This window comes from Lemur catta, chromosome 7 (genome assembly GCF_020740605.2).
Source record: "Lemur catta isolate mLemCat1 chromosome 7, mLemCat1.pri, whole genome shotgun sequence".
NCBI lineage: Eukaryota > Metazoa > Chordata > Mammalia > Primates > Lemuridae > Lemur > Lemur catta.
Genome location: NC_059134.1, coordinates 95,954,823 through 95,968,589, shown reverse-complemented (window position 1 = coordinate 95,968,589; position 13,767 = coordinate 95,954,823). Strand labels below are relative to the sequence as shown.

Genomic DNA, 13,767 nt, shown 5'->3' with positions numbered 1-13,767 from the left:
AATAAAATAGAAACCTATTGGTGTATCATTTATCTAATATCACTTCTCAGAAAAAGCATTTGAGCCTAACCAGGGCTCTAAGGAAATCTGACTCAAGCCAGTGCTTCTGACCCTTTTTTATGTCACGTCATGTCATTTCTATTTGTTTTGAGACACAGAGGGAACATCTGATGGCTGAAGTCACCAGGTCTGGACACCTGCAGTACACTGGTGGTACACAAGCTGTACACAGCCTGGTTGGTAAGCCCTGGTAGAGAAACCAAGCTTGGTGCAGCCCTTGAATGAAGGATGCTCAACTGGAAAAGCCCTGAAAACCCTGATAAAGTGCAAGGCAGGGCCTGTGAATAAATCAGAAATGTCTTGATCAATAGAGCAGTGGACAGAAGAAAGCGGGTCTCCAATGACCATTTGCTTTTACCCAAAATCATTCACTCTCCATGTATATTTAAATAAATATTTGTATTTTTCACCCTTCAGTCTGTGATCTCTATGATGTTTTCATATCTGAACATAGAATAAAAAGGCTGCTGGAAAAAGTAGAAAATAAATAAGCTTTAGCAGTGTCTAAGATTAGTGAAGAGCATGCCTGATTTCAGTAAGATTTGGTCCCAAATTTGAGTTTGCTAATCCTTGTTTTTGTGATACATAAAGCTGAAATTACTTATAAAATAAGAAATATGCTCCTGTCACAAGTAGGGTGTGAGCATTTACATAGGAATATGTGTAAAGATCTTGGCACAATGGCTGGCACCTAAAGGAGCCATGAGAAATATCAGCTTTATTATCATCGATGATGTGAACTATCCCTGATGTATTTTCTTGTAAACAAAGATTATTTTTTCATCTACATCTCATTAGTAGTGTACCTTGAATAAAATTATAAGCAATTGTTTTTGCATCTAGGTATTAAAAGCTTTATACTTTGTAGTGGATTTTCTTTGCTTTAGTCACTTTTCAATTCTTTTTAGCTTGCGTGGACTGCATTGTCCTCAAAAGAACAGTGACTTTACTGTATGACTTCTTTTTAAATGTTATAACTTAATAAAAAATCATCTACTTTTAAAATTTCTACACTAATGGTAATAATAATAATAATGTTAACATAAACAGCTGACATTTATAGACTATTTGCTATTGTTTGACTTTATCCTAAATATTTAACATTTATCAACTCATTTAATCTTTTTATCTGTACTTACTTAGTAATCACACTGATTATTTATAAATTTGTAAATGTAAAAAGTGAAATACAAGGAAGATAAGTAACTTGTCTTTACTCCTTTGTACTCCCCCCAAAAAAGATAACTTAAAAATGTGAGAAGTTAAAATTCTTGGAAAACGTACTTTAATTGCAAAATAAATTGTTTTAGAGGCACAAGACTTCAGGAATACATGTAGACTGTAAATATTCTGCTGAGTTTAAAACATTTTGTAAGCTTTCTTACACTTCCCTCATATTCCCTCAAATACATTTCTTAAGTGTTAGTTCAGAGGAACTGAAGTGTGTGTATATGTATGTGTATGTATATATATATTTTTAATAAATGTTAATTGTCTATTTAAGGCATGCAACCTGATGTTGGGAGATACATAGATACACACACACACATATCACAGTTTCTTTATCCACTCATTTATGGACAGACACCTTTTGTTATTTCTATATCTTGTTTATTGTGAGTAATACTGCAGTGAACAAGATTGCAGGAATATACACAAGGTGGTGATTTCATTTCCTTTGGGTATATACACAGAATAGGGACCACTGAGTCATATGGTAATTCTATGAATAATTTTAATTTCCTTAGGAGCCTCCATACCGTTTTCCATAATGGCTTCACCAATCTACGTTCCTGCCAGCAGGGTACAAGTATTCCCTTTTCTCCAGACTCTAGCCAACACTTACCTCTTGTCTTTTTGACAACAGCTATCCTAATGGCTGAGAGATCATATCTAATAGTGGTTTTGATTTGCATTTCCCTGATAATTTGCGACTTTGAGCACTTTTTCATATGACTGTTAGACATTTTTGTGCCACCTTTGGAGAAATGTCTACTCAGGTTCTTTGTTCATTTTTAATCGGATTACACATTTTTTTGCCATTGAGTTGTATGAGTTCTTTATATATTTTGAGTAATAACCCCTTGTCAGATATATGATTCACAAGTGTTTTTTTTTCCCAATCCATAGGCTACTGTTTCATTTTGTTGATTGTTTCCTCTATTTTGACCTCATCAAAATAATATTAGAGTATAATCTAAGAAAAAGAATCACTACTACTTATATATTTATGGACTGTGTATTTTTCCTTAGGTCTTCCTTTTGACAAGTGATTTGGTCTGTAAGTAATTAAATTAAGAATAGGATGTTGATTTTTTTATGTAAGTTTAGGACACATGTTTAGGACACATGTTTAGGACAACTAGAAAACATTTCTCCTAAAAGTCTCATTTTATAGATGAGAAAGTTGAGCCTAAAATTTGTTAAGGATCCTTTCTTGAGTTTCTAAACCAGGCCAGCTGTATAATAGCAAATGGGACCTAGTGATATCAAAGTGTCGAAGTGAAATGTAGTTATGTTTCATAGGAATAGCTAAGAATCTGGCTTTGGGGATTTTGGGAGATTCTCAGAAACATTTGAAGTTAACATCGCTGATAGCAAAGGGATGAAAAAAGACTGAAAGTTCTATCTTCTATATGTGGTGACCTTTCCCTTTATTTTCTTTTTTAGAATTCATGAGCAAAAGTGGGATCTATTTTCTATACCAGACTCAAGCTGGCGTAACTTTCTTTTGATTTTTTTAAACTTTGAAATGATTTTAATATGAATTTAGCTTTGGGGTGACTTTTTAATCAATCACCCTTCAATTTCTTTTTTTAAATTCCAATGTTGTACAACTGTAGTTGAAAGTATAAGACAGTCATTAAAAATTAACCCTTATGGTTGAACAAAATTCAATTCAAATCTTATTTCTTTCAGTTTTTAGATATGTGTATGTTATTAAATTACATAAACTGTTTTAATTTTTAAAATTTTTAAATACCCATCTCAATTGGAAGTTATGAAAATTAACAGAGACAATCCATTTAAAACACTCACTCAGCACTTGACATATGAAAAGCATTTGGTAGAGGGTGGCTTATTCTTTCTTTGAAAAGTTTGGAAATAAATAAATTAATAATTTATTAATGTAATCTTTGCTAAATGAAATAAAAGTGGCTCCATTTTTTAAAAGAAAAAATATGCACATTTTAAGTAACAGGTATGAAGAAACCAAAAAATCAATTTAAAATATGTTCATCAATGCACAACACAAAGAAATTTAAAAGAAATAAATTGCTTAAAAGATTGTAATAAAATAACTCAATTTTTATACTTTCATTTTGTTGATTTTAAAATGAAGACTATCATGTTGCTATTTTAAAAGACGTTATTACCCCATTACCTAAGACCGAATGAAAGAAACCATTTATACAATAACAATTCTAATAATTAAGTATAAAACCCACCATTTGTGAAGTATCAACTATGTGCTAGAAACTGTGCAATGCCCTTTATATATATAATTTTATCAATCCTCATAGTCAGTCCAGGAGATGGAAACTATTGCTGCCTTTTGCAGATGCAGAAATTTACTCATGATAACAGCTATCCATTGGAAAAGCTAAAATTGTTAGCCAAGCTTTTTGAAGAGTTCATTTCCTAACCTTGCACTTATATAGAAGAGGCAGTGCATTACAAGGATGTGAAGTGGCTCTAGTGATCCAAACTGATACAGCATCCATGCTGCTAAATATTCGATGTCAAGGTAACTCTGCTAATACTATCCTTTCCAGCAGAATGCACAGAAGTGGAGTACTAGGGAAATTATCCAATGTCATAAAACAAGAAAATCCTTGGTATTAAACTTTGACATGTTCTCCAGATGACCTATGCAGCAAATTTGAACTATTATATATGCCTATATATATATCTCATGATGTTGAACAATTTCAATGTAACATAAATTTCTCAATATCACACAGAGTTCATATAAAACCGCTATTTCCCATTACTGCTTTGACAATTATTGATGAAGATGTTATGCTAAAGAGGGTTAAGATCTCTTTCTTTTTCTACTTTTACAATTCACTGACTCAAAATTTACCAAATGCTTTTTATATGGAAACAACTGAGAAAGAAATAGTAGATGAGACACACACTGAGTGAGTTTGAGCACTGAGAGTGAGGAACTGGCTCTGGCATTTACCAGCATTGTGACTCTGAGTAAGACACAACTTAAAGCCTCTGATCTCTGCCCAGTGATTTTTAGGTTATTTGATAACCAAACACAACTTTTCTATAATTCTCTTTAGTGCATTTTTTACCTCCTGATTTCTCAAGCTGTAGATCATTGGGTTTAACATGGGAATCACCACCACATAAAATACTGAAGCAAATTTATCTAAATTCAGAGAATGGCTTGATTTCGGCTGCAGGTACATAAAAATGACTGTTCCATAAAATATTGTGATGGAGGTCAGGTGGGAAGCACAGGTAGAAAACGCTTTCTGTCTTCCTTCAGCAGAATGAATCCTCAGGATGGCAAAGAAGATGAAGATGTAAGAAATTAGCACAATCACTAGAGAGCAAAGAGTATTGAACCCAGCGATGATTACCAGCATCAGCTCTTTGACGTGAGTGTCGGAACAGGCCAGCTCGAGTAAAGGAACATCATCACAGTAGAAGTGGTTGACCACGTTGGAGTCACAAAAAGACAAGCGGAATGTCGCCACTGTCTGTACAAGACCCACAGTGAATCCATAAACGTATGTGCTAGCAGTCATTCGAATACAGACTTTCCTGGGCATTAGAATGACATAAAGTAAAGGGTTGCAGATGGCAACATACCGATCATATGCCATGATTGAGAGCAAATACAACTCACAAACTACGAATGTGATGAAGCAGCATAACTGAATGGCACATGCATAAAATGCTATACTTTTAACTTCATGCAGAAAATTCATCAAGGTGTTTGGGGTGACAGATGAAGTAAAAGAAAAATCAACAAGAGCCAGATGGCTGAGGAAAAAATACATGGGTGTGTGAAGCTGAGGACTGACTTGGATTAGCACAATCAGTCCAAGATTACCCATGACACTGGCTAAGTAAACTACTAGAAATATACCAAAGAGAATGGCTTGAAGCTCTGCATTTTCTGTGAGCCCTAAAAGGATAAACTCAGACACTGCTGAATGATTGCCTTTGGACATAGAGTATGTATAAAAGTTCTTTACAATAAAACCCTCCAGAACACACGTTCTGAGTAACCTTGCTCCTGTTGGCAATGATCAAGATGTTAGGAGACGGTTCTGACCCACCATGATCTCATGTTGAACCCATTCAAAGGAGCATCATATGTTAGTTCTGCTTTCAGAATAAAGTGATTTGTCCCAGGTAGAAATTCCAAATCATGCAACTCTGTGGGGATTTGTGAAGACAAAAAGATAATATTTTAAAGCTTTACATAATTGAATGATCTATGTCATATCTATTTAAATAAGATAAATAAAGATTGAGAGTTGTTTGAACACAGATAAAAAGTGTTTTAAAATTATTGGATTACTTTAAACAAAATGATATAAGTGCTTCTTGAAATATTTAATTAACAGAAAATAAGAATTTTTAAGAAAATGATTCCAGAAAGAGTCATGTGAAAGGTCTTAGACAAAATTTGGGGTACTGGTGATTTCTATGCCAAGCTTTCAGAATAATTTTTTATTTCCATATTTTTTTCTTTTCTATAGCAATGATTTCTAGTTTTCCTTCAATTGTTATGTAGTATTTGTGAATTAAAGAGAAAATATGTTTAGAAATGTCAATAGCGTTGCTTTTTTTGAAATATGCATAACTGGGTTAAAAGAACATTAAATGATTCAGAAAACACATTTGTCTTGTATCTCCAAACATCCAAATGCAAATTAGGAGAAGAAAAAGATTTTAAGATGTCTGTGTAGAAGTACAAATTGGTTGCTAGCTAATTGAAAGGTAGAAACATTTAATAATCTTCACTTAAGCAGAGAAGATGTAAATTTGGTTTTCTTTTCTCCCTATTCTGTTTCAGACTATCTCTATATCAGTCTATAGATTGTTGGTATGATTCTCTTCTTCATTTTCACATAGGGAAACTGAGGCTGAGAGCTTAAGCCCTCTTCATGCTTCATGACTAGCATAGAGTGAAGCAGGATAACCTGCTAACTAGTCCTTGATTCCCTAACCTCAGTTTGTAGTTGATGCAATGATTTTTCAGAAAAGCAAGCGTTTCCCCATCAACCAGAGACCAAAGCAACTTTGAAAAAGCAGTCTATGAGTCCGTTCATGCCCAGTGCCTAGAGCAGTGCCCATCTCATATTATGTGCCAGATAAGTCACTTTTAGCTCTTGATATTATCAACATAATTTATATTGAGGCTTCCTCTGAAGAAGCCTGTGTGTCCTCCCATTGTACTGATTCCTGTAGAATCTTAATCTCTCTCTCTTTTTTTTTTTTTTTTTGCAGTATTTTGAAGTATTTTTCCACTGCCTCACTAGCTTGTGATCTCTTATCCTGTGGTCCCCAACCCCTGGGCTGCAAAGCTCCGCTCCACTCCCCCCACCCCCTTCCACCTCACCCCTCCACTCTTGTCCTTGGAAAAATTGTCTTCCATGGAAGTTAGGAAGGGGAGAGGGCGAACAATAGGAGGTGAGCAGCCAGTAAGGGAGTGATATTTACAGTATTTACAGCCCCTCCCCATCTCTCTCATCACCACCGGAGCTCTGCCTCCACCCCACCCCCACCATGTCCGTGGAAAAATCGTGTTACATGAAACTGGTCCCTGGTGCCAAAAAGGTTGGGAGCTGCTGCTAATCCTTACCTTCCTGGCTCTTATTCTTTTCAGTACTTACGTTGCTGTGCTGAAATGGAACGTGTATTTGCTCTGATATTATCAAACTGTCCAAAATCTTCAATCATTCTATTCTTTTTCTTTTTCTTAAAATGAAACTTGACTCCTCTTTGAAAACCTGCTTCTCTCCAGACCACTTCCATGCTAAATCTGAAATTCCCCACATATTTCAAATCTGGCAGGTGAGATAAGGCATTGCTGATGTTTGGAGCATTGTTCCATATTCATTATTACATCTTGCATTTGTGTAAACTTCCCTGATACTTTGACACTTATACATTTATATACTTTGTAACTTATATATTTCCAGGTCCCTTATTTATTGAAAACTTTGGTGCCAAGATCAGTCTACCCTTCTTGCACAAATTTGGCATCATTTTCCACTCACACCACACATTCAATATATGGCTTTTCAGATTCTTGATACTTGAAACTCACACCATTCCACCTAAGTTTCCCACTCCCATGGCTCCATCTTGAATATCATTTTATCTGGAAATTGATCAAAGGCTAGATATCCAAAATTGAAACATTACCTTACGATTACAACAACTCTCTCTGCCCTTTCCTTTTTGCCTCAGTTATGACATTACAGCTTTTCATTATTCCTACATATCACTATTCCTTAAACCCCACTAATTATTCCTTATGTATTTTTTACCATCTTTAATCGATTCTCCACTATAGAGGTTAGGCTCTATCATTTATTACTATGACTTCTCTTTCCAACATCCACAATTTCCTTGTCTTATTTCCTTCTAAATATAACAAAATGTGGGTATTTTGAAATGGTCTCTTTGCAATTGAATCTGAATTATCAAGAACAACTTCTAGGCCAAAGTGAGCTGTTATAAACTTATCTCATTCAAAATCAGCTGGTCATTTACTTGACCTGCTTTCTCCTGAACCAACGTTCTGTCTGCTAATCTTTATGTAGCTATTTCAGAACCTTTGGATTCCTTCATAGTCCCTTATACAACCTCCACCACTTACTCTAAGTAGATGCTACAATTTCTGACCATACTGAAGAAGTTAAAGTAGTAAAATAGAAAATTTCTCAATTTTTGTCACTAGTTGCCCAAAACTTCCTGCTTCCACAACTATCTTTTCCATTTTTTTTTTTTTTTGGTGGGGGGTTGGGGAAATGTCCTATTTCTAACATCTAGACTTATATTTTGGTTCTCATTCTTTCTTTTCTCTCAATCTTCCTTCTTTGCTAATTTATTAAATCTTTCCCATCAACCGCCTATTCCTCTACCTTGATCCCTTTACTCTCCTATTCTTCTCTTCATTCTTTCAGTACCGGACCTCTTGGCAAAGTGACCTATGCTCACTTCATCCTTCATCTTTATATTGTAAACTCTTATATTCTCACATTTTTCTCAGTATTGCAATGAAATTAACTTCTCCAAGTTCACCAACATTTTCTTTCATCCAAAATCAAATGAAGATTTTTTATTTGACTTCTCTATAGCATTGGATACCATCGATATTGACTTTCACTATGAGAATCATCATTTTATTTGTTTACAAGTTATCAGAATCTCTGGGTTTTCCTGTATTTCTGTCCACTTTTACTTTCCTTGGCGGTTTTGCTTTTGTTTATGCTTTAAATAACACTATTAGTTTAGAATTCTTTCCTAAGGCAACTCGTGCTATTTTTGCATATTCGTGTTGGGAGCTGTCATCTAATGCTAGCAGTATCATTGTCACTTATATGCTGGTGATGCAAAAGTCTAAATTCTAGGCCAGATTTCTCCTCTCTAGGTATGCATATCTAGTTGCTACTCAAGCAACTTCAATTATATATTCCAGAGATACCCAAATATAACAAATTCAAAGAGAATTCATTATTCAAAACTTATCCTATCCCACCCATATGCATTACAATAAATATTTCAAAACTCAGTGAATAGTGCAATCTTCTTCGCGGTTATCGAGGTGAAAAAGTAAAAGAGAAACATATTTCATATATCTCCCTAACTTCTACTATCATACAAGTGAACACTAAAGATTATTTAACCTATTTTTTCACCTCTACCTGTAGTTCTCCCACCATTTATATTTTATTTATTTAGGCTTCAATTTACAGCTCTCTGCGTCATTGCACTCTAATTGCCATCTTCCCATCAGTTTGCCACTCTCTCTGTACATGTGGCATTTTGAGTGTACTTTCTAACATGCAAATCTCAGCTTGTGGTTTCCCATTAGTCTGAGATAGAGTCCAAATTTCTTACTGTGTTTAATTTCTTAATGTGGTTAATTAAACATTAATAAAGAAGCCCTTCTTTGGAGACTAATCTAATTCCTTACACTATTCTTCATGTAATCTCCATGCACCAGTCATACTGCATACTATCAGTCTCTCAGATGTGACCATGGGTTTTGTACATAGTTTGGACAGAATACTTCTCCCTTTATATTCACCCCTCTGGTTAGTGACTACCTTTCTAATTATCCTTCAGATATGAGGTGACATTTCACTTTCTTCTGTGGGTGTTTCTCTCAATTTTATCTCCCACTTATATCCAACAGTTTAGTCACTTGTAATTTGTCTGGAAGCTACTTTAATTTCAAATTCTTGGTAAGCAAACATGGTTTTATTTTTTCCCCAGTATTAGCAGGACTCAGAAATTTAGACACTCCAAATAGACCAGTAGAATAAACAATTGAATACAATTTATCCTACTCCAAACTCTATTTTTCTACCTTGATTACCTTGATTTTTTTTTCCTACTGTATATCACTTTTGAGTAATCCACAATAAAACCAAAAAGAACAAAATAAATCTTGAGGCACACTCAGTGAATGCCAATAATTCTTAACATTATTTAAGTATTGTGAGTATATTTTGCATGATGTGTTGGTCCCTTTAGAATATTTTAATTTAATTGCTGCAATTTAAACAATTAGAAAACAAAAATATGTTGATGCTTCACAAGCATGAGCAATTATGCCGTAGATGATCTTTTGAGACTTAATTTGTTTAATGTGCAAAAACATAATAAACACTTTAATGGCAGATCACTTTGCCACCATAAAGTATAATAGAGAATTTATAACTAATAAGAAAGATTGTTTTAACACATAGGAAACAACTCAACACGTTTAACTAATTTTGATTTACTTTTTATACTTTAGCATAGATTTTATTATATTTATGAATTTTAGTAAGAGGTCATGATATGCATTAGATCAAAGTAAATTAACTTGTTATTGAACTTTGAAAACTACTAAGTAATGATTTGGATTTCACCAGAGATCCAACTCTAAGTCTGAAACTCAATAATCTGTTGAGCAGTAAGCAAACAATAATTAAGCCATGGATTCCTTATCAGTCTGGAGGTACGTTTAGTTCAATCTCAGAAAATTGGTGCTTGAAAGTTCTGTTCAAAGACCAAAATGATTTAAAATGAACTTTATTTTGTTTCCTAAATAATGTTATTTAAAGATGTGAAAATCACAGAGAAATTAACACTCCATCTCTTCAAACACTCTAACAATCTCTGTTCATTTGTATTCCACACACCCACATAAGTTGAGTGGTAAGTAGAAAGACAGAAGAATTATAGGCAACCATTTATTTTTACAAAAAAAAAAAAAAGAAAGAAAGAAAATTTAGAGAAAAAGCAATTCAGTTGTATTAAACGTAAGTATTTTACCCTAGCATCACTGGTAGGGGAATTTAGGGGTGCCAAGACACAATGGGGCCAGGAAAAGTATAAGTGAAACACAGGAACTCAGGCAATTTGTTAAGAACATCTACATCCAGTGATACCTATTAATGGGCAACTGTAAAACCTGTAAATTAACAAGGACAAGACAATTAGCTCATCAGTCACCTTGTGGAATAACGTTTGTGTCGCTACCCAGAATCAATCAGTCCAGCAAAAGCACTGGCTGAATGTGAGGGCCATCTAGAAGAGGTAATGCTTGAATGGTCATGTTAAAATAGTCACTCAAATAAATAGAGGCACTTTAAAGTCAAGGAGGAACCTAACTTATACGGCATTTTCAAACCAAAACCTTTCAACCAAGCACCTTGCTATTTTTCCCTAGTTCAGCTGTGGAAGCAAATCTTACAGGGTATCTTCAATATTATATGCAATAATAATGATTTATGTACCTTAAGATAACCTAAAATTATTAATATCACAGTGAAATAAGATTAACTCATGAATTCAAGGTGCTTTATACATTTCTATTTATTGTTGAAGGAACTCATGGTTAAATCGAACAGATAATTATTATCTTTCTTTTAGTATTCAACATTTAAACAAAGAGACATTTATAAAATGCCTACCATGTATAAGCCAAAGCAATAAAAATGTTAGTAGCTATTTTCAAGGAAATAGATATCAGAAAGATTAGTGCCAGAAGCCAGAGACTCCTACACATATTAGCACTGTACAATTGTACAAGCCTTGATTCAAAATTTCCTAACCCTATATCCAGTATTTCTTTTTTTTTTTTTTGAGACAGAGTGTCACTTTGTTGCCCTGGCTAGAGTGAGTGCCATGGCGTCAGCCTAGCTCACAGCAACCTCAAACTCCTGGGCTTAAGCGATCCTACTGCCTCAGCCTCCTGAGTAGCTGGGACTATGGGCATGCGCCACCATGCCCAGCTAATTTTTTCTATATATATTTTAGTTGGCCAGATCATTTCTTTCTATTTTTAGTAGAGACGGGGTTTCACTCTTGCTCAGGCTGGTCTCGAACTCCTGACCTCGAGCGATCCACCTGCCTCGGCCTCCCAGAGTGCTAGGATTACAGGCGTGAGCCACCATGCCGGGCCCAGTATTTCTTTAGTAACAACAAAATTTACTACTGATTAGGACAATACATTTTTTCAACAATTTTTTTCATAGCATTTTTTACCTCTTGATTCCTTAAGCTGTAGATCAATGGGTTTAGCATGGGAATTACCACTGCATAGAATACTGAGGCAAATTTATCTTTATCTAGTGAATGGCTTGACTTTGGTTGTAAGTAGATAAAACTGAGGGTCCCATAATAAAGAGTAATAGCAAACACGTGAGAAGCGCAGGTAGAAAAAGCTTTCTGTCTTCCTGCAGCAGAGTGGATCCTTAGGATAGCAAAGATAATGAATATATAGGAGAGGAGAACAACAATAAGAGAACAAAAAACATTGAATCCAGCAATGATGAACAACATCAATTCCTTGACATGTGTGTCAGAACAAGCCAGAGCAATCAAGGGGACATCATCACAGTAGAAGTGGTTGACCACATTAGAGTCACAGAAAGACATGTGGAATGTAGCCATTGCTTGTATGAGTCCCACAGTGAATCCGTAAATATATGAGCTAGTAACCATCTGAATGCAGAGTCTCCTAGGCATGAGAACTACATAGAGTAAAGGGTTGCAGATGGCAACATACCGATCATATGCCATGATTGAAAGCATTAATAATTCCCAAACTGAAAATGTGATAAAGCAACACACTTGAGTGGCACATGCATAAAATGGCATGCTTTTAATTTCACGCAAAGTGTTCACAAGGGTGTTTGGGGTGATGGCGGAAGTACCATAAAAATCAACAAAAGCCAGGTGGCTGAGGAAAAAATACATAGGTGTATGAAGCTGAGGACTAATTTGGATTAGCACAATCAAGCCAATATTGCCCATCACAGTAATGAAGTAAATCAGTAGGAAAACGCCAAAGAGTATGGCTTGAAGTGCCGGGTTATCTGTGAGCCCCAAAAGGATGAACTCAGTCACTGCTGAATGATTGCCTTTTGCCATGTAATAGTATAGGATTCTTCTAAAGTGAGCTCCAGTGCACACGTTCTGAATAATCTTCCCTCTGTAAGAAATGACCAATTAAATATGAGAAGATAACCATGGCTCACCAGGATGTCACATTAAATTTAATCAAATGAAAATTCTGATAAATACACTGAATTTTGCATGGATTTTTTTCTCCAGAATATTATGGGGATATTTGGTTCTATGATTTGGTTTTGTGCAGTTTGAGTCAAAGTTATAAGCATGCCCATCACCAAGGTAGTGTGCATTGTACCCATTAGGTGTGTATTTACCTATCCCCTCCTTCCGCCCCCCCCAACTGGTTTCCGTTGAGTTTTACTACCATAGGTACACATGGGTGTTGATTGATTAGTTCCAATTTGATAGGGTGTACATGTGGTATTTGTTTTTCCATTCTTGCAATACTTTGCTTAGAAGAATGGTCTCTAGTTCCTTCCAGGTTGTTACAAAAGGCATTAGTTCACCATTTTTTGTATGGCTGAGTAGTACTACAGGCTAATGGCCAATAAACATATGAAAAAATGTTCAAAGTCTCTAATCATCAGGGAAATGCAAATCAAAACCACAGTGAGGTATCACCTAACTGCAGTGAGAATGGCTTTTATCAAAAAGTCCCAAAACAACAGATTCGTGGATTTTACTTATGCTTTCAGTGTAAAAGGATTTGGTTTAAGCAGAAATTCCAAGATACAAAATCCACTAAGGAATTGTCTATGAAGAAAGTATTTTTGTTATGATAGTATAATTAATACAATAGCAAAATCTGTTATACTTTCCTTGAAAAATAGAATAAAAAACTCTACAGTGTTAAGAATGTGAGTGTTTTGACAGTATACATCAAAATGATTTCTTAAGTGGTAAGTTTATCTCACAAAATTATAAATTGGATGCATCAGTTCATACAGATATTTCAAATTATCAAAATCAAATGAGGAAAATGCAATATGAACAGTCAAAATCAAAATATTAACACCATCTTTAGGCATTCAGTTTGGTATATTTTTTAAATTTTCTCTTTTTACTTATTTCCATTTTCTTCTTCTTCTTCTTTTT

General features: G+C 34.8%; 2 protein-coding genes across 2 annotated transcripts; both read right to left on the bottom strand.

Annotated features, from left to right (window-relative positions):
• Positions 1-4,313: 4,313 nt before the first annotated feature.
• On the bottom strand, positions 4,314-5,288 carry LOC123641849 (olfactory receptor 5AL1). The gene has a single exon (XM_045556782.1). It carries the CDS (start codon positions 5,253-5,255, stop codon positions 4,314-4,316), a length of 942 nt encoding a protein of 313 aa, XP_045412738.1. The 5' UTR covers positions 5,256-5,288.
• A 6,460-nt stretch (positions 5,289-11,748) lies between these two features.
• Positions 11,749-12,725, bottom strand: LOC123642126 (olfactory receptor 5AL1-like). Its single transcript, XM_045557037.1, has one exon. The coding sequence runs from the start codon at positions 12,688-12,690 to the stop codon at positions 11,749-11,751; it is 942 nt and encodes a 313-aa protein (XP_045412993.1). The 5' UTR covers positions 12,691-12,725.
• Positions 12,726-13,767: the final 1,042 nt, after the last annotated feature.

Bases quoted from the DNA above. Each gene is read 5' to 3' on its own strand.
- LOC123642126 (XM_045557037.1), bottom strand. From the start codon at position 12,690: ATGGCAAAAGGCAATCATTCAGCAGTGACTGAGTTCATCCTTTTGGGG.
- LOC123641849 (XM_045556782.1), bottom strand. From the start codon at position 5,255: ATGTCCAAAGGCAATCATTCAGCAGTGTCTGAGTTTATCCTTTTAGGG.